This window comes from Dioscorea cayenensis, chromosome 16 (genome assembly GCF_009730915.1).
Source record: "Dioscorea cayenensis subsp. rotundata cultivar TDr96_F1 chromosome 16, TDr96_F1_v2_PseudoChromosome.rev07_lg8_w22 25.fasta, whole genome shotgun sequence".
In the NCBI taxonomy this organism is placed as follows: domain Eukaryota; kingdom Viridiplantae; phylum Streptophyta; class Magnoliopsida; order Dioscoreales; family Dioscoreaceae; genus Dioscorea; species Dioscorea cayenensis.
In genome coordinates this window covers 2,495,743-2,515,987 of record NC_052486.1, presented here as the reverse complement: position 1 = coordinate 2,515,987, position 20,245 = coordinate 2,495,743, and the positions used below count along the sequence as shown (strand labels likewise).

At 36.4% G+C, this 20,245-nt stretch overlaps 2 protein-coding genes across 4 annotated transcripts; both read left to right on the top strand.

Annotated features, from left to right (window-relative positions):
- Window positions 1–963: 963 nt before the first annotated feature.
- LOC120279631 lies at window positions 964–19,241 on the top strand. Of its 3 annotated transcripts, XM_039286557.1 has the most exons (12): window positions 964–1,031; window positions 7,186–7,426; window positions 8,822–8,972; window positions 9,741–9,918; window positions 11,090–11,205; window positions 14,848–14,907; window positions 16,507–16,660; window positions 17,116–17,182; window positions 17,812–17,883; window positions 18,054–18,119; window positions 18,274–18,432; window positions 18,569–19,241. In XM_039286557.1, the coding sequence occupies exons 2-11, from the start codon at window positions 7,244–7,246 to the stop codon at window positions 18,412–18,414; spliced, it is 1,188 nt and encodes a 395-aa protein (XP_039142491.1). In that variant the 5' UTR covers window positions 964–1,031; window positions 7,186–7,243; the 3' UTR covers window positions 18,415–18,432; window positions 18,569–19,241. The 3 variants fall into 3 exon arrangements, with proteins under 3 accessions (XP_039142491.1, XP_039142492.1, XP_039142490.1); XM_039286558.1 differs by lacking the exon at window positions 18,569–19,241 and having other exon boundaries at window positions 9,744–9,918; window positions 18,274–18,562; XM_039286556.1 differs by lacking the exon at window positions 18,569–19,241 and having other exon boundaries at window positions 18,274–18,562.
- On the top strand, window positions 1,118–1,933 carry LOC120279183. The gene has a single exon (XM_039286048.1). The coding sequence runs from the start codon at window positions 1,118–1,120 to the stop codon at window positions 1,931–1,933; it is 816 nt and encodes a 271-aa protein (XP_039141982.1).
- Window positions 19,242–20,245: the final 1,004 nt, after the last annotated feature.

Genomic DNA, 20,245 nt, shown 5'->3' with positions numbered 1-20,245 from the left:
AAGCCACACATTAACCAATATAATATATGTAGATAAAAAAAAGGTCATTGTCATTAGGTAATTAAACATTATTTGTCTTTGGTTAGTTATGACATTGTGTTGAAAAATCATATGAGGCTGAAAAGTGACATTGTTGTTGTTAAGAGCATGATTAATAGATGGAAGTGACATTTGCGATGGCTGGATCATGGTGTTGAAAAAACATGTGAAACTGAAAACAACATTGCTATTGTGAAAAGTGGTTAAAGGACAAGAATAAACACCCAACTAAAATTGGACAAATGTCTCTCAAAGGAAAGATTCGGAAAAGAAAAATATTCTTAAGATAGAATTAAGAGTTAGGATATATATGTATGTGGTATTTATTTTTTTCATTTTACACAAAAACTTTTTTAGGTATTAATTTTTTACTTATTATTTTTAATTATTTTTTATTATTTTGCGTATATGAAATGCCACTATAGAGACTCTTGAAAGAAAAGAATTACTGAATTAGTGTGCACCACATTTTATTGATTAGATAAATAATTTATTTTTAAATTCAATCAAAATACAGTAGAAAGATCAACATACATAAACAAAATATATATTTTGATTTTTTTATTTTTTTTTTGACAAACCCATCAATGTAAGTCTTAATCACACATTTAAAAATCAAATTCTTGTATAAAAATTAAATTCCTTCCCCTAAACCATTGTGACACTAGCATAAATATATATATATATATATGTATATAATTTATGGACTAAAGTGAATATATTTGTTAATGGTCTTTTAGCATAAATAAGAACATATATGGATATGGTTACTGAGACATATTTTTGCACGTCTTGAGTTCTGTTTGTAAAAAAAAATAAAACAAAATAAAATAAAATAAAAAATAAAGTGAACGTATTAAAATATGAACTTTCAGGAATTAAAATATATAACAGGGTGTTATGTATAAAAAGTATCCATGAATTCGGACCGAGTTAAGCACACTGATCTGGCCATTGTGCCGTCTCGTTGCTTTCATTCCGATGAATTCTCCAACGCTGCTTCTTATAAAGGCAACGGCAATTTCTCTTTTTTCCCAAGTGCTCTCCTGATTGTTCTCTTGCTTTCTTCCCCCTTGCCATGGCAAGTGGGGGGCACGCCCCTCACCCCGTCGTTCCGCCTGACCGCCCCCAGTCTTGGGCGCAAGTTGCGTCCTCTAACCCTCATTCTTCAGACACTTCCCCTCTACAAAACCCCCTTCTTCTAGCCAAACTCAAGAGCTCTACCTCGCAATTTGTTCGAATTGATGGTGATGCCTTGGCCCGTGCCCATCTGAAGTTTCAAAACTCCTTGTTCGGTAAGTTTTTTGGCAAGCCACCTCCTTTCGATCAGGTAAAGGCCTTTCTCTCTGCTAAGTGGTCGCAATTCGGTGAAGTTCTTATCTCCGATCTTCCCAATGGTTTTTTGCTGCTCCGTTGTGACTCCCATGATACTTTGAAGCATCTTCTTTGTGATGGACCTTGGTCAATTAATGGTATTATTCTTCAACTTTCTCCTTGGGAGCCTTTCTTTGAACCTGCTTTTGCCAAGCTTTCCACTGCCGCTGTTTGGGTTCAGTTACACAATCTCCCTGTTGAGTTCTGGGATGGTAATTCCCTGGAGATGGTAACCGCCCATCTGGGTAATCTTTTAAAAATTGATGAGCTAACTGCTTCTTTGTCTAGATCTAAGTTCGCTAGGGTTTGTCTGGAGATTGATCTTGCCAAACCCCTGAATCGTGGTTTTTGGATTGGTGACGAATCACATCGTGTCTTCGTCGTTGTTCTTTATGAAAGGTTACCTACTTTTTGTTATTCCTGCGGCGTCATAGGTCATGGTTCTAAGAATTGTTCTCATTCAACGACAACAGGGGATCTTTGGTGTCCCTCCACCCCTAGCTTTCGGCGTGGGTCGTGATCGGTGCCGCAACCCCTTTGGATGTCGTTGACCGGGACACAATTATGGAACCAACTGGGGCGGTTCCGCCGGTCTCGACTGCCCCTGTTCCTACTTCTGGTTCTCCGGAGGAGTCTGAGTTTGGGTCTTGGTTGCTGGTTTCTCGTCGGCGCGGCCGCGCTCGCGGACGTGGTGGTGGTACTCGTGCCAATCACGTGTCTGATAGCGCTGCAGCCGAGGAGAACCCAGCTTTTTTGGGAACTCGTAACTCCTCTTCCCGAGGCGCTGGTTCCGGGTCCCGTTTCCGTGGTAGAGGTGGGACCTTTGGAAACCGTTCCATTCGTTTCCAATACAATAATACTGATGACCTCCCTATGGATGACTCTATGGATTCTCCTGATCCGCCCGTTCCCTACTCTGACAAAGCTGTTGCTTTGATTGACAGCTCTTCTCCACCACTTGCTAAAGACGAATCGTCTTTAATGATGGTGGCAGTTCCAAGGCTCTCTGCCACTCCTCCTTATGTTCCCAATAAAGAAAAAGTCACACCTAATACCCGTTCGAGAACCCCACCACCCATTATTCGATCGTCCATTTCTCTCCCTGTCAACCCTCCTCTCCCTATTCCTGATTCATCCCATGCCATGGCTGTTGATCGGATCTCTGCTGCTCTAGTAGGTGATCCCTCTGTGGATGGTGATAGCCAGGAGGATGACGCTTCCGGTGAATCTGACGATGAGATGTCGGAAGGTGCGGAACCTGATGATTCAATGACTTTAGTGAAATATCAAGAAGAAATACGACGTGATTCGTTGATTCGGAAAAGTTCTCATGAATTGGTAGCATCCTTAAAGAAAGGGAGAATGGAACCAGGAGGGTCTTCTTCCTGAGTGTTCATCTGTTTCTTGTTAAACTCCGTCGCTCCTCTTTATTTCTTATGGAAGTCTTCTACACTTTGTCCTATGTTATTCTCCTTATGTTTATGATTATGATTAATAAAAAAATTTTGTGTTGGAATTGTATGGGGATTTTGGCGTCCGATACCTCCACTCGTCTTTTTCATCTGATTCGTTCTCATCGTCCTACTTTGGTTTGTTTGGTTGAAACTAGAGCGAATTCTTCTCGTGTGGACAGATTTTGTAAAATTATTTCTCGTTCGTGGAACTGGACAGCTTTGTTAGCTGATGGCTTTTCCGGTGGTATTATTGTGCTTTGGCGTAAATCTCTGGGTGTTGTCTCTCCTGTTGCTGTCTCACGCAGAGCACTTCATCTTGTCATTTCCCCCTCTTCTTCAATTACTCTGCTTATCTCTGTTGTTTATAATGGTAATCGTCTTTCTTCTCAGAGAAACCTTTGGACTGAGTTGTCTAGACTTGCTGCTTTGGATCTTCCTTGGCTGCTCGTCGGTGACTTCAATACCATTGTGAATCGCAGCGAGCATAAAGGGGGTTCTTTCCTTTATTATTCTCGTAAAGCTAATTTCTTTTTAAATTTCATTGATTCTAATAATCTTTTTGATTTTAATTTCTCTGGTTTCAGATTCACTTGGTGTAATAATCAATCGGGCATGGCTCGTCGTTGGGCTCGGTTAGATAGATGTTTAGCTAATGCTTCTTGGCTTTCCACTTTTGCTTCGTACTCTCTTATCCACTTACCTCGAATCTTTTCGGATCACGCTCCTCTTCTCCTTTCTTTTTCTTCCAATCCTTCTCGTAAAAATAATTCCTTCAAATTTGAAAATTTTTGGTGTGACTATATTGGTTGCCAGGATGCTGTTCGGATTGCTTGGAATTTTTCCCCGAGTGGTACTCCTTTACATGCTTTTACCCATTGTCTTCATCGTACTCGTATTAATATCTGCTTATGGCGTAAGACAGGCTTTACTTCTCTTGATATTGCCCTTAAGAATTCTGAATCTGCAATCAATGGTCTGGAATGTTTGGAGTCCTTTGATCTGCCTGATGCATCTCTTTTGTCGGACTGGTACTCCAGGTATGCTTCTCTTCAACGCCAAAATTCCACCCGTTGGGCTCAACGTGCGCATATGCTATGGATGAATAATGGGGATCAGAATACTTCTTTCTTTCATAATCAGATTCGCATGCACTCTCATTATAATTCCATTCCTCAAATTTTTGATGTTGATGGCTCTTCTGTTACTTCTAGAGATGATATTGAAAACAGGTTCACTGCTTTTTATAGTAATTTATGGACTGACCCTTCTCATGCTAGTTTTTTGGATATTTTCAATGCTCTTCCCAGTGATCTCCCTTCAATTAGTGATTCAGATGGCCTTTTCCTTATTTGGGACCTCACTCAGGATGAACTTTATGCTACGGTTTGTGAACTCCCTTCTGGTAAGTCCCCCGGACCTGATGGGTTTAATGCTGAGTTTTATCTTTTTTTCTGGGCTGATATTGGTGACCATCTTTTCAATGCTATAAATTATTTTTTCACTAATTCTACCCTGCCAGCTTCCTGGGGTAAGACATTCATTGCCTTAATTCCTAAGGTGAATAATCCTAGATTTGTTTCTGATTTTCGTCCTATCTCTCTTTGCAATGTGTGCTTCAAAATCCTCTCTAAGATCCTTGCTAATAGACTTAAGAATGTCCTCCCTTTGCTTATTTCCAAGGAACAGGTTGGTTTTGTCCCTGGTAGGTGTTCATTCGATAATATCATTGCTTTACAAGAGGTTGCCCATTCTTTAGAGCATGATATCAATGGCCCCTCTAGGATGTTAACTAAAATCGACATTGAAAAGGCTTATGATACTATTAGTTGGAACGCAATTCTTGCCACTCTCGCTAGAATGAATTTTCCTAACATTTGGATATCTTGGATTAAAACCCGCCTTTTATTCTTCCTCTTTTTTTCTTTTTTTCGATTAATGGGTCGCCCTTCCCCTGGATTTCCTCTTCTCGTAGGGGTTAGGCAAGGGTGACCCTATCTCTTCTTACCTCTTTATTTTTAGTCTCTCGGAACCTTTCCTCTATGCTTAATCTTGCCCTTCATACTAATATGGTTCCCTGGTTTTTGATTCCGGACTTGCTCATAATTTTAATCACCTTATGTATCTTTGATGACCTTGTTATCATTTCTCATGCCACTAGGAAAGCTGCTAGAAATATCAAACTATGCCTTAATATCTTCTATAATCTCACCGGTCAAAAGGCTAATACTTCTAAGTCAGCCATTTATTTTCCTACTTGGTTCAATTCCAGAGTGATATTAAGCATTTGTCGCATTCTTGATTTCAATCATTCTTCTTTTCCATTTACTTATTTGGGTACTTTGATTTCTCCCAAACGTCTTGGAATCTCTTTCTTCAAACCAATGGTAGATAAAATTTCTCATATTTGTGCTAGATGGAAACATTGTCGGCTTTCTTTGGCAGCTAAATCTATTCTCATCAATTCCAATATTCTTGCAATCCCCATTTATCACCTCTCTGTTTATCCTATTCCTGATTCCATCCTCCAAGATATTACCAAGATTGTTAGGAATTTTTTTTGGTGCAAGGGTGGCAATGGAAAGGGTGTTCCTGCTGTATCTTGGAATCGCATTATGGATCCTAAAACTGAGGGGGGCCTTGCTCTTAAGAACCTTTTGATTGTCAAACATTCTCTTAAAGCTAAATTCATTTTTAAATATCTTAATGCTGATGAGTCCTTCTGGGTTAAAATTTTATATTTGAAATATGGTCATCTTAATTTTTGGAGGGATTCTATCCCTTCTAAGTGTTCTTAGTTCTTCGAGAGGGCTTTCTCTGGTCCGCATCTTTTCTCAAACCTTACTTCGGATCAAAAAAATATTAATCCCTCCAATACTTCTATCCTGTTTGATCCTTGGTGTGTTGACATACCTATCGCCTTCAAGCCTACATTTGTTAATATGGATCTTGACTTATTTACTCTTAATTGGGATGATTTTTGTACTAATAATGATTGGGATTTTATGAAACTTTCACTTCTATTTGGTTCCAATGCTAGTTTGATATTTTCCAATTTGGGCAAAATAGATGTTAATGAGACTAATGTGTGGGTTTGGGCTCCTAATTCTTGCAGCATTTCAATTTCTTCTTCTGTTTATAAGTTTCTGAATAACAGATTTAAGGATCTGAATCCCTGGTTTGGCTGGAAAAAGCTCTGGTCCCTTAAAATGATCCCTCGTGTCAAATACTTTCTTTGGTTGACCTTCCTTGGAAGGCTTTCTACTTCTGATTTCCTGCATTCTATAAATTTAGGTCCACAGAACTTGTGTATTTTCTGCAACTTATATCTTGAATCTTCTGAACATATTTTTCACACATGCTTTAAATCTCAACAAGTTTGGAGTATTCTCTCTAATTTGACTGGTAAGCAGATTATGTTCTCTAATGGTTTTTCCTCTGGTGACTGGATTTTCTCTTCTAATTTTTTTCTCTGAGGGTTCGAATTATTATTGCTTATGCTTTGCTTGGTTCCTCCGAAAGCTCGTTGTGATGCCATTTTTTTCGTAATTTAACTCCAATTTTCATGCTATTGCTCATAAAAACTTTAAGTTATGCTAAAGAGAACTCTAGTGCATTTGGTAACTCTTGCTGCAGGAAACTTCTTCTCTCCAACTTCACTTGTTCTGATGGCCCTTTCCTTTTCCTTGCCTCTCACTGGAATGCTCAGACACAGGTTGGTTCTGGGGGGTTCTTCTTTTCTTCATCTAATTATACAATTCTCTGTGCAGGCATGCTTCCTCTTCTTGCTGATTCCTTGATTGAAGCTGACCTGCAAACTTTGGATGCTGCTTTACTGACTGCTGCTTCTCTGCCTCTCCAAATCCGTAACATTCTCATTGGTAATTCTGGTGTTCCATCTGTTCTCCAGTCGACTCATCATGCTTCTACTTGGCGCTTGATTCCTTATATTGATTCCATTAAGAGATTTATCATTGATACTGGTTCTCATCGCATTCTTGTGATTCCTGGAGCTTCGTTGCATCTCGCCACCAAGTTTGCTATCTTTGGCCGTAATCTTCACGCATTGAGCCTTTTCCACTCGGGCCGGGACCTTCCTCAATGGCTTATGAAATCTGTCTCCAATTCTGGATTTGTGTTTTTTTAATCATTGTTGTTTGTTTCTTTGGTTATTTTTTGAATTTGTATCTTTGGTTAGTCAGTCTTTCCCTTGTTTTTATTTAGCTCTTGTATTTTGTTTTGTTTTTTTTGGTTTGTACTGAACTTTTTGTAAACTTTTTTTTTGATATTAATAAAATAGCTCTTCGAGCTCTTTCCCAAAAACGCTGCTTCTTCTTCTTCTTCTCCGATAGAAGCGATTGAGGACCACTGCCGACGAGATGGCCTCTTCCGATGCCGGCGATGAGGGCAGAGGTGGTGGAGGAGGAGCTCATGTGGTGCCCATCCATGATGACGCACCTGCCGACGAGATCTCTCCTTTCCTTGCCGAAGATGGCGACCGGGCTCCCCGTAAGATGAGCATCTTCTCCGTCTCCTATCCCAACAAGAATAGACCCCCTAAGGTTCGTTTATGTCTTCGTTTTTCTTGTTAATTATGTGGATTGATAGCTTAACCTGGAGGATTGATGGATGATTCATGGTTTTCTTTTAGGGTTTTGTGTTTGGTTGATTTTGGTTAGGGTTTTTACCTCAGAATGATTAAAGGATATTGCGTGATTTTGTTTTACATTTTTTTTTTTTTTGGAGGATTTCGGAAGGTCTTTTTGTCTCCTAATGGCTGGCTTGCTAGATTGTTTCAATTGGAGTGACGATGTGCCATTCTGATTTTTTTGGTGGGGTGTTCATCTTCTCTGCTTGAAACATACCGTTCAAAGGACACTTAGTTGTAGTATAAAGTAGGCTCTTCTAGTATGGTGCCATGGCTTGTGGCTTTGTGATGGCACATTGTTGCTTGTGAAGTGGCATTAGTGCTGTTTGCTGGCATGCTTGTGCGTGGGGCTAAGTTTTGGGGAGGTTTTTGGCAAAATAATAAGCATTTTTTGCTTCTAAGTAGTTTGCCAATAGTTTGGGTTAGAAACAGCCAAATCAGTCAAAAACATAAAGAAGTCTTATGTTAGATTTTGCTTGGTTGATGAGCATTGTGTAAAAGCTTTGTGAAATGCCAAATCAGCAAAATTACTTCTTGAACTTTTTTTTTCTTTTTAGAAAAGTTGAAGCCATGGACTTGGCCTTCTTGGTATTAGTTTGTTATATTTTAATTTTGCCATGGTGCTTGATTTCTGAGGTCACCTTTTTAGCTTTGTCTTGCATACCTCTTTTTATTCATGTTTTATTTCTAATGCAAATGTTTTGAATTGTATAACTGTGGATTTTTCCTGATATTTAATGATGATTGATGATATCAACAGACAAACTTATCACTCTATTGTTCTAACATCTCCTATTTCTTTCATCTAAATTTGTAACATATGAAATAGGTTAGTGTTTAGAGGGCCTTCTTGACGCATAGAGCATGATGTGTCTGACATTATCAGTTAACATCAAAATTTAGCCATCATAACTACGAAAGCAACTTTCAAATGATAAAATGAAATCTACCAACATCAATTGTTGAATTCCTTATCGGTATGGAAAAAATGATAAAGTGCTATGCATTCAATGGATAAAATGTTAATGTGGCTAGAGAGTTTTGTTGGTGAATGTATTATACTAGGTACTAGGAACCTATGATGATTTACATCTTGGCTTTTTCTTTTTGTATGTGTGCGGGTGTAGATCATTGTTTCCTCACACACACACACACACACACACAGAGTACATGCATGCACATATTTGACAAATTATACAGCAGGAGGCTTTCCCATCAAAGGAGGATGGTACTTGTTTTTATTGGTAATTTCTGACTTTTGTTTTTTATTTTGCGGATTTAAATTTATTTCTACTCATCGTTTTTGCAGGAACCCATTCAGAGAGCAGCTGATATGGAGGTCAACTTATTTAGTCATATTTTGTGGGTTTGGAATGGGTCAAGATATTCAGGCGTGTTATGCATGGTGTCCGCTTCTACCATCTATTTCATTATGGAAGTTTTGATGGATAATTTTCCTGGTAAGAAGGTTGTTTTCATCACTGGTTTTGTGGTTTTTTTTTATTTTTAAAATTATGTATTTAACTTCTAGAAAAGGACATGACGCTATTTAGACTTTGATGACGCACAAATTGTGGAAATATATTTCACGTGGTGCTTGTGAAATCTCTTTTGAGATATTCTTAACAATCTTTGGATGTGAGTGGGAGTCCAAAGTTTTAACGTGCTTTTTTTTAAAAATATGTTCATATCTTTAATCATGGAAGCCCCTTGATAGAATGGGTGAATGTTTAGTCAATTTAACACCTATAAACTAGTTCATGTTGTGATAATTTTATTGCCTTCACCACTATATGTTTCTATTCTTGTAATCTGTCAAAATGACATCAAGGAGTGGAGTTTCTGCTGCGTTTAATCAGCTAGATACATCAGTTATAAATAACGATTGGGACTAATATTGTACCAGAGCTTATGTTATCTTTGTGGGGGTTATAGTGTTCATTCCCTTGTCTTACATCCATATTTGTAATTAGTAATTTGTGTACCAGTTCAAAGGAAAAGTTCAGAGTTGGCTTGGGGTAGGCACTGATGTGAAAAGGCCTATATAAGATGTTCTTCAGTAATTGCTTATTAATATTATATCTAACATAACCACAGAGAACTTCCAGTGGATAGTATCATATGTGTCAAGCAATCTTTTTTCTTAAATGATCTTGTTTTATTCAGAGGTGAAGTTTCTTTTTGGAGGCCTTTGACCCCCCTTTTTTTCTCTCTTTTTATGTCCTCAGCAGGTTATTCTGTCCCATTACTTCAAACTGTTCTCATGAGATGTACGACTATCTTGATTATATCCCTTGTGTGGTTGAGGAAGACCGAGCAACCAATTATTGTACCAAAACACATAAGAAATCTACTGTTTGTGAGATCTCTGTTTGGTTTCATCTCATTGATGACTTTTATCTATAGGTAAGCAATACATTTTCTGATATTTACTGACCCATAAAATGGTAAAATTGATTGAGTTCAATTGTACTGATTGTCAAGCAAATAGTTCTAATTTTATTTGCTAAAAAGGAAGGATAGAAATTTTTATTAATTTTGGTTCTTTCCAACTTGTATTTGAACAGGGAACAATTGAAGTGTTTGCAGTTAATGCCCAGATGTGTATTACTTATGGCTTCCAAAATTTGATTTTTAATGGAGTTCTGGCTTTCAAGTTCATTGTTATTTGCCTTTTTCTTGGGTACCTTAAATAACTTTCGTCTGGTTTTATTTCATTTCCTGGTTGGCAGAAAAACCAGCTTTTGTATATGGATAACCTTGTTCATTGAATTAGCTGTAATTGAATAATAAACTTCACATCATTGTGAATGAGTAGGCCACATATTCTTTATTTCACTGTTTCTTTGTTTTGTCCCAAAAGTATGAGGTTTGCTCTGAGGTGAAGTATCAAATGGGTTTATGATGCCATTTAGTTTTGTTTTAGCTTTTGGATAGATATTGGATTGTTAGGCAAGCTACTTTCTACCAAAGATGCTTTTTTAGGCCTGAGTTGGCTATCGACATGGATGCTAGATGGCTGTCTAGGAGACTAATTGTAATGGTTCCCAATTTTGAGCTCATTGAAGGGGATAAGAAAGTTACTTTTGCCTTGCAATTTTTATATTTGCGCTTTGCTGAAGATATGATTAGAATTTTTGTTTGTTTCAAGAGAAGAAGTAAATTACTTTGTTTACTAGCTGCTACTCACCTACTTTTAAATTTATAACTGTCTGTTTCTACAGAATTGAAATCTTACAAGTCAAGCTTGAATATTTGGATGATGAATGGTCAAACTAGATTGCCTGTGGCATTTTATAGATGCTCACATTAGCTACATCTTTAATACTGAGATCTCCATATTTGGGTATTTAGTTCCCCAATTAATGACTTTAGTCAGCTAATTGTGAGAGGAATTTATAGGCTATGTTGTAATAGCCATCTCTTTTATGTTGCATGGGCTTTGTTGTGTTTTATTCTTTTTTCTTTAAGGGTGCAGACATTAGTCACTGTTTTTTAGTATTTATAAAGACTTTATTGTTTTCTTCCATTACTGCTTCTTAAGTCTTTGATGACCATGGTTCCTTTGTTTTTCCAGTGTTCACAATTTACCGCAGTCACAGGCTGTTGTGTTAAATTTTACAACTCCACTTATAGCTTCTATGGGAGCAAGAATCATTTTGCAGGAAAAGTTGACTATTTCAGATGCTGTAGGTATGATTTCAAAAGAAAATTTGCACTTTTTTGTTGCTATTTGCTTTTGTTTTGTTGTGTCATGTTTATAATAAATGGTTGGAGAATATCAGTTATGAATGGTTATTCCTTTACTATTGTTTGGTTATATATATGCATATATATATAAAGGCCTTAGGTGTAGTGGATATATCCACTACACCTAAGGCCTTTATATATATCGCATGGCATATGCGATATATTCTATTTTTGCATGTGCAATTTCATCTCCTCATGTTTCTGTTATAGCCAAAACTTAAAACCTGAGAATATTCTTTGAATGACGTGATTGTTGATAGCTCTGTTAAGGTTGGCATTACAACCTCCATGATATTGTTTTCTCTAGTTTAACTTCCTTGTTTTTCTTGCATTTGTGTATTTTTCTAAGCAACTTACATTTTAGTGATAGCATTTTCCTCTAGTTTAAGTTCCTTGTCACTCTTGGTTTTCTTGTATTTTTCTAAAATTTACATATCGAAGAAGATTTTTTTTTTCTTCTAACTTTAATTTGAGCTTACTATATCCCCAGTATCTTCATTCAAATTGAAGTAGCTAATAATGAAAGATGGTAGTTCTAAAGAACTATTGATTAGGAAGCAAGTGTATGTGTCAATCTTGTAATAAGTGTGCTGAAGAGCAAGGTATCGATCCTTTAGAAAAATAGAGTCTACTAGTATTAATTCTTAAACCGAAAACTAGCACACTCGCAGATGTGAAAGCAATTAATGAAAAGAAAACAAAAATCAAAGATAGTAAAGCAAATACGGTCAAACAAACAAGGGAAACGGGGTGCTCGGGTATAGACTTCCTCTAGGGTTTTATACGTCTAGGACAAAAGGTTGTAAGTTTAGCAATCTTAATTAAACCGAGAGAAATCCTAAAGTATACTATCCCTTTTCTCAAGGTGAATAATAACTGATCCAGTACGGTGCTGATATAGATAACCCCACGATCGCAATGCGCTCTGTGAAATCTTAACAAAAATCAATAAGAATTCAAATTGTAGACAACCCTTTTCTCGAAGTGATGCCCCTAATCCTATACAAAATAGAAGTGAAATCTCTCTTTAGATCTGTTCCCTATGATTGCAAAGTGTATGGAATTGCTTGCCAATTCGTTCGGAAGGATTGTGGAAGGTGAAATCTCGACTTCAAAGTATCATACCTCCAGGTTTACCCACAAATCCCATCCAATCGCGGCTTGCTTATGCTAGGTGGGTCTCTCGACTCGTCACACAAGCACATCAAACATGAAATTAGGGCGCTTGCCTTAATAACATTCAAGACAATAATAACACGCGATTGAATTCAAAAGTAAAGGATTGCAATTAGAAATAAACGTAAAGGTATAATACCCTAGTTGGTCCCTCTACTTTTCTCTCTCTTCCCTTTTGGTCCCTCTACTCAAAAATGCTCCCGACTAGTCCCTCTACTTTTGAAAATGTCGCTTAGTTAAAAAATGCTCATCAGTCCCCTCTATTTTTAGAAATGCTCACTAACGCCCCGACTAGTCCCTCTACTTTTGAAAACTTGCTAGTTAGAAAATGCTCAGTTCCTCACTTTTAGAAATGTGCCCACTGAGTGGGCACATTTCTAAAAAGTAGAGGGCACTGAAAGCATTTTTAACTAAGTTCTAAGTGGGCACATTTCTAAAAGTAGAGGGACCAGGAGCATTTTTAACTGTGCACGTTTTCAAAAGTAGAGGGACTAGTCGGGAGCATTTCTGAGTAGAGGGACCAAAAGGGAAGAGAGAGAAAAGTACAGGGACTATTTCGGTGATTATACCAAATGTAAAGCATGAAAGATCCACAACCAATGTCAATAAAACCTAACTCCAGAGTTCATTTATGCCCAAACACCTACAAATTAAGTTCTTCATCAAGGGAGAACAACCATACAATTCACAAGAGACAATAAAAATCATTGAAAGCATTAAAACTCTCTTCTTTATTGCACGTCTTGAAATTGCGAAAGAGCTTCCCCTTTGATTTCCACAAATGCCAGCAAGGTGCTTCTCAATGGCTTTAGTTTTCTTCTTCCAAGTTGGATAAGCCCTCTCTCCTTAATGATTCACCCTCTAAGATCCGGAGAAAAATCCTTTTTTTTTTTGGAGAGCTTGGCCATCAAAAGATTGTGTTAAAACCCTCGCTAGAATCTTTTATACCTAGCCACTTAGGGGTTGGTTACGGGCGTAAGAACGAGGCCGTAAGGAGCCGGAGATGATGGGTCGCGTGTCTTACGGACCACCTTACGTTCATAAGTCTCGTATGTAAGATCTTTTATCTGGTGTTACGCCCTAACTTAATGCCATAATCTTCTCTGGATTGCGCTTGCGGCCACCTTTACGGGCGTATGTTGCTTCCTGTAAACTCCTTGGGGCAGCCCTTACGGTCTAATTTACGGGCGTAAGTCTTGTCTATAAGTCTCTCTGTTGATTCTTATGCCTGCCCTTTATGGGCATAAGCATGCCAGTAAGGTTTTCTGCCTGAGGCTTACAGTTGTAAGCACGGTCGTAAGGTGCCAGTAAGTATTATGTCTTGCCTGTTCTTCAGTTGTTTCAGTTGTTGATGCCGAGCGAGCTCCATCTTCTTCGTTTTAGCTCTTGATTGCTTCTTTTGGTTTTTTCTTGTCCTTTAGCACTGCCTTGTACTTGAGAATACATTTAGCACCATCTTCCATAAGAATACTCTAATACATGCCAAATAAATTTACAAAATGATATTAAGTAACATATAAATGTACATTTATTAACTATTATAAGTTTATAACCAATAATGGGTCAATCCCTTTGGAGGGTCTATGTTAAGCATTAAAGGTGGCCCTTAAAATCTGTTTGCAGGTCACATGCCTTTGATTACAAAAAAACCTACCTTGAGCTTTTGCACATATCTTTCAGGATCTATGTCTCGATGCAATAGGTAAACCTTAAGGTAAGCCCATTAAAAATTAAAAAAATTAGGCTATGCTGATATGAACTAGTATTCCTGTGATTATCAAGATCGTTTATTAGCAAAGATTGGTCCCTTAGTTTTTCTTTTATCGTGTCTCTACATTGCCTATCCTTGCAATGCAAGAGGTTCATACTTATCTCGAAAGGATGAAAAAAGTGAAATATGATATACTCATATATAAGAGGATTCCAACTATTACTCTTTTACCTTTGGCTTGTGAGTCTCTTTTAAACTTGAGCAAAACTGTGCTTTCCATTAATTTTTAATAGGAACATTTCCCAGCTAATCTAAGTATTTTGACTTTCACCTTTTAACTTTAATTTGTTTACCTTGACATATTCTTATAATTCTTGTTGTATGGGTTTGTCCTTTGGCACTTTGTTGCCTTCAATTGGGATGCTATAAAAACAATGTATTATTGGTTTATTGATTGTTTTGAATTTTTAAACAATGGAAATTGACAAACCTCCTATGTTGAATTTTATTCATCAGGCGCACCATCAATGGTTAACTTAATCCATATACAAGACTTTAAATTTAGCGCTGGTCTGCTTATTCTCATTTTAACTGTGAATTAACTTCATATTGATTCTAATAAGCACAAACAACTTTTTATGAATTGTTATTTTAGTCATGCAGGAAGTAAACTTTGCCATATTTCATCAATGTATCAGGTCTCACTTGTAGTTTCATCGGCCTTCTGTTCATCTTCCAACCTGTACTGATCACAAGAGGTATCTTTTCCTTGTTTTTTCCCCTGTATCAATAAAATTATCCATCCACATGATATTGTTGGCCACTTCTTATGTACTGTGGGATTTCTGTGTTCACCATCTAAAATATTGGTTATGTGATGAAAAGCTAGTACATGTTCTTTTTAAGCAACATTTGTATTCTGGATCAATTTAAAGATCTCTTTACATTTGTTTAAACTGTCATGAATTATTTATATTTTCAGCTTTGTACGTTGCATGTGATTGTGTGCCTTACCAACACTTGGCATTCATTAGAAGACATCAATTGATGCATGAAGATGCACAATCTAAATCTTTCTTTTAGTTGTGTGGCCTTCAGTTGAGTTTTCTAGGTACAATAGTAACTCTGTTTAGCTCCTGTCTTCCTTAGTCATGCATGATGCATCACAAATTTTTTTTTTTTAAATGTGGAAAAACTAAAAACAGACATTGTCATCTAGCTGTACATTCTCATACATTGAAGAAAATGACCTTTCAGTAGAAAATAGTCTTTCACCCACATCACGTATGTGACGAGACATCCATTGTCTTAGGATCAGTCAGGTATACCTAATCATGCCACGTCTTTGATACCTGAGTCCTGACTCTGATGATTGTTGCATAAGGGAAATTCTACTATAGGCCAGTCTCAGATTTCTCTGGTACACAGTGTCAGATGGAAGATCATGAGTTTTCCTTTCCACCTATGTATTGGTGTATATTATTAAAATATACCCTTCCCTAATTCTTTCATGAGCATGTGTGTCAACATAAAATATTTATGATGGTATTGAAGACAAACAATAAATTTTGTAATTTACACACATAAATTAAAATTTTCAGGGACATGTACAAAAAAACCTAAAGCAGTGGTTGCTATCTACACCCCTCATCCGCTTAGAGAATCTAGGAATAGATCCTAGGTGTAATCTATCATACTGCACCTCGGATAGAATTTTCCTTATCATTGAGCTAGGAGTAAGCTAAAGTATTAAATAACTAATGGATTAAAAATACGACATTATAAACAAATAGGTGTATTTTTTCCTTCTGAGGGTTGTAAGCCCTCCTGCCACGCCACTGATGAATGCAGTCTGAAGGTTATGGTAGCATGTTAGACTTCTGCATTCTTAGTATGCCGTTAATGTAGTTCCTTTTCAGTTATAGAACTCATATATTAGCAATACTCATGTTGTTTGAAAGCTTATTTTGTCCAATTAAGGAAGGTCTCTACTTTCGTCCAGTTTCTTCTTATAAAACAATCATCTTTTGCCATTGTGCGACCTTGAATGTCCTGTAGATCTAGATACTTCCAAATTTTATCTTTGTTGTTTCACACAGCCAATTTATTAGCCTATCTTATTGCTTTTTTCCCCCTTAAATTTGTAATTTATCAATGATTAAGTTGACATCAGTATTTGTTCACTATAATATTATATTTGAGTCATTTGAATAAGAAATTAATGTTTTATTGTACGTCAATGTCTTTTTGCTAGTCTTGCTAAGCTTTTTTACTTTGAGAAATAATATATGCTTCTTCTTCTCCTTTGCAAGTAGGGATCTTGGTTTAATATTCATTTTAAATCTTGTTTTTCCTAGAAATTCCGTATGCAGTAGATGAACCAATAAATCCAAATGTGGCTAAAGGAAGGGGTCTTATTTATCCGCTATTAGTTGGAATAGTTTCATCGATGGCCGGTGGGATTAGTTACTGCCTCATTCGAGCTGGGGCTAAGGCTTCTGATCAGCCTTTGTAAGCAACTTAAACTCTTATAACTTTTACTGGTTTGAAATATTGTAAGCATCTCTCTTACCTGAATCCTTGATACAATGAGTAATAGCAATATCTCAAATGCCGTTTTCTATAGTTTTAATGTCCTAAATTGATGTATATAGATGGCGGATGCAAAAGGATTGACGTAATTCACTCATGACATACTTCCCACCCGTTTTCATAACTAGTTGATTTTTTCATGCCTCAACACATCTTTGTAGTATTTATATTATTCCTTTGTTTTTGTTATTTTTTCAACTGCTTCACAAGTCTTTTATTGCTTCAGTTTCTCTGCAGCATATGTAAGAATTTACTTACTAAAAATAATTCATTGATGTCGTTAGCAGTGCTAATTAATATATTTTAAGACTAATGCTACTTAAAAATATTGATTGGGCCAAGTAATTTATGGTGCTATCTTACTAATGTTCTAGGTATACAGTGCTTTCATTTGGGATTCTTGCTACTCCTCTCTCAGCAATATTTACTTTCACCTGGCAGGTATTCTCTCAAGCTCTTTATCACCAATACTCTCCTAGTGCTTAAAGTTACAATAGTTTGACTCAGGAAATAGTTTTTATGTTACTAGAGGCCTTGTGTTATAGGTAAACAATAGTTATCGGGTCATCTGAAGTGTATCTACTTAGGTCTTCACATCCCATCACTGATTGAACAATATGCCACCAAATCTGATTTTTAAAGGTTGAATTTCAATAGTCCCCAGTCTTTTCTTTTCTTGTAAACACAAGTCCTTTCATAAGTTAAGCTTGAGTGCCTTGTGCCTCGGTGATGCCATTCAGTACTTATGCAGGTGAGCTGCAAGTTCAGCGGCCCCTCATGCTATGCACTGCTGTATTGAGCATTTATACCTGCCACCTCACAACAAAACAGCTGTTTTTTAGTACCTCTGTAGTTAGTGATCTTACCATGATAAAAAGGCAATCATATTAGGAATAAAAATGTGTTACATGCGTAGCTGTTCTTCACTTTTTCTGATACTAGACATTTTAAAATTTGCATAGCTGATTCATTTTAATGATTTGGTTACCAATTGCGCTAACTATTCTTGAACAGTTTAAAGATGTTTCATGGATGATTTGTCCTCCCTAATGATTTTGCCACCTTTGCAGGAGTTTGTACTACCTAATTTTTTCACCTTTCTCCTAATGATTGTCCTAAGCATCTTGGCATTTTTTGCAGAGGTATTCTTATATTCTCATAATTGTTCGCTTTATTCTTCACCAATCCTTTTCACTGGCGATATCTGATGATTCTGATCACATGTAGATTTATTTTGTAGTTTTAGTATTTCGTATCTTCTCTGTTCTAATTATTTTAGCAATCCAATCTGATGGTGCCTATTTCTCCACAGCTTTCCTTAGCACGGGGACTTCAACTTTTGAAAGTATGCAAATCGACAAATATTCTGTATATAAAGGTCTAACCCCCTCTTTTTTTTTTTTTTCCAGAATGTCTAAACTGATTACTGGTGCCGATACGTATAACAAGCCTTTGTTATAATAAAAATATCACTCATGTTCTTTCTTCCTTTTGATTAATTTTTACTTGCCGATTATATCATGTATTCTCAGGTTCTGATATCACAAGTCTGCGGCATGACGTTATCGGGATTGACACCCTCGTTCAATCGACTTATTGGCTGCTTTCTTATTTTTGTATCAGTATGTAGCACCGTATATACTGGACCGGAGAAAGACAAAGACGGTGGTTGATCCTGGCCTTTCCCTTTGGTAAAATACTAAAACCTCTAATAACTTCTCTTTTGCCTTCTTCCAACCAGCGAGGAAGTATTCTTGGAATATTCCTTGTGAAATGTGCAAAATTTTGAAATTTTGAAATTTTTTTTTTTAAATTTTTATATTACAGAATCAGTAAAATGCTAGCATACCAATTATTGTTCCCAGAAAATCAATCTTTCAATCAACCCTTTCAACCGGGACTAGAAATGACACATTATTATGTATGAGGAAATGTTGTGGCACATCAGATACAGTATTTGCATGCTCAAAGGTCTTTCAAACAGTAAGTGCAACATGCTTTCCAATCTTGTGTACTTCTGTCACCAACTAGACTGAAAAGATCAAAGGTTGTCTGGCCAAAAAAGACTGCTAGTTGCACAACTGGAGGCTCATAACCTCTCTCACCTTTGCTCTTACTAGACAACCACTTCATCTTTATTTATATCCTCTTTCACTCATTTGGCCTTTCATAGTCCTTTCAATTCTACATCAATTTCACTCTTGTTGAAGCTTCAAGAGGCATTTTTTTTTTTACACTTTTTAAAAGTGCCATTGAGCTGAAATTATCATACAAATGTCGCTCATTGAGCTCAGCTATTTTTTTTAATTGTTATTATTTAAATAAGTTTAAGCAAGCCAAAACTTGTAAGCAAATTCTCCTTGGTGATAACTAATGATCTTAAGGTTTATTAGTACTAGATTTTTCATGTAGATGTTCATGTCATGGTAAAGAGGTAGATTTGAATGTCTGTGTGATTCATATAAAGTGAGAGCACATGTGTATTGAGATATTAACTTTATGTATATGCATGTTTTTGTTTTTGTTGTAAATATATATATATATATATAAATAAATAAAATCAAGTGATGAGTTGGACGGAAGGGAATAAATCCCAAAGTGAATTGAAATACAATTAAATTAGGTAATTAAAAACAAGTTATCAACTCCCAAAGAATAATATATATAAACACAGAATGATTAGAACTTACAAGAGTGTGGGGCTTCACATAAACTTAATAAAATAAAATAAAAAACAACAAAAGTAAAAAAAGAAAGACTTAAATAAAATAAGAAAACCCATCCTCCATTGACTCCCATATTCCCCTCCAATCAAATACAAATTCCCATTCCATCTCCCCTCATTATTTTGCCACTCCTCCATCCAATTTCCAATAACAGCAAAAGAGAATAATCCCTCTGCAACTCTCCACCATTTAGGCGATAGCTCTGTGCACTAGTTCCACAGCATCACTCTTTTCCTCATTTTGGGAGGTGCATACCTTACAAGATCTATGAAATGATAGACAACTACTACTTATAGATATAATTATATATATATATGAATACATAATTATATACATATATATATATATATATATAGTATAGGTATAGGTCTTCCTACCCTTATTCTTTTCTTTTTAACTTCTCGAGGTGTCTCTCTTCCAGACATCATCAATGACGATAATGTTCCCATTTAAAGTCATCCACCACACCACCCCTTCCTTCTTTTATTTATGTCTTATTTATTCCATTTAATTAAAAATATAATTGTGTAGCTAATATCAAGCATCTATTAACAACCTTAAGTCAGGGATTACGTAATAGATTTATACTTTTTTTATTATTATTTATAAATAAGCGTGTAGAATGTAAAATTTCCAACTCTCACTCTTTGAAAGTATTCATAAGTCCTTATATTTTTGAGAAATCTCTATAAAGATCCTTTTCTTTTAAGAAACTCATGCTTTTAGTCTTGAGCTGCATGCCGGAACATGAAAACCACACTGTCCCCTTCATCAGCAA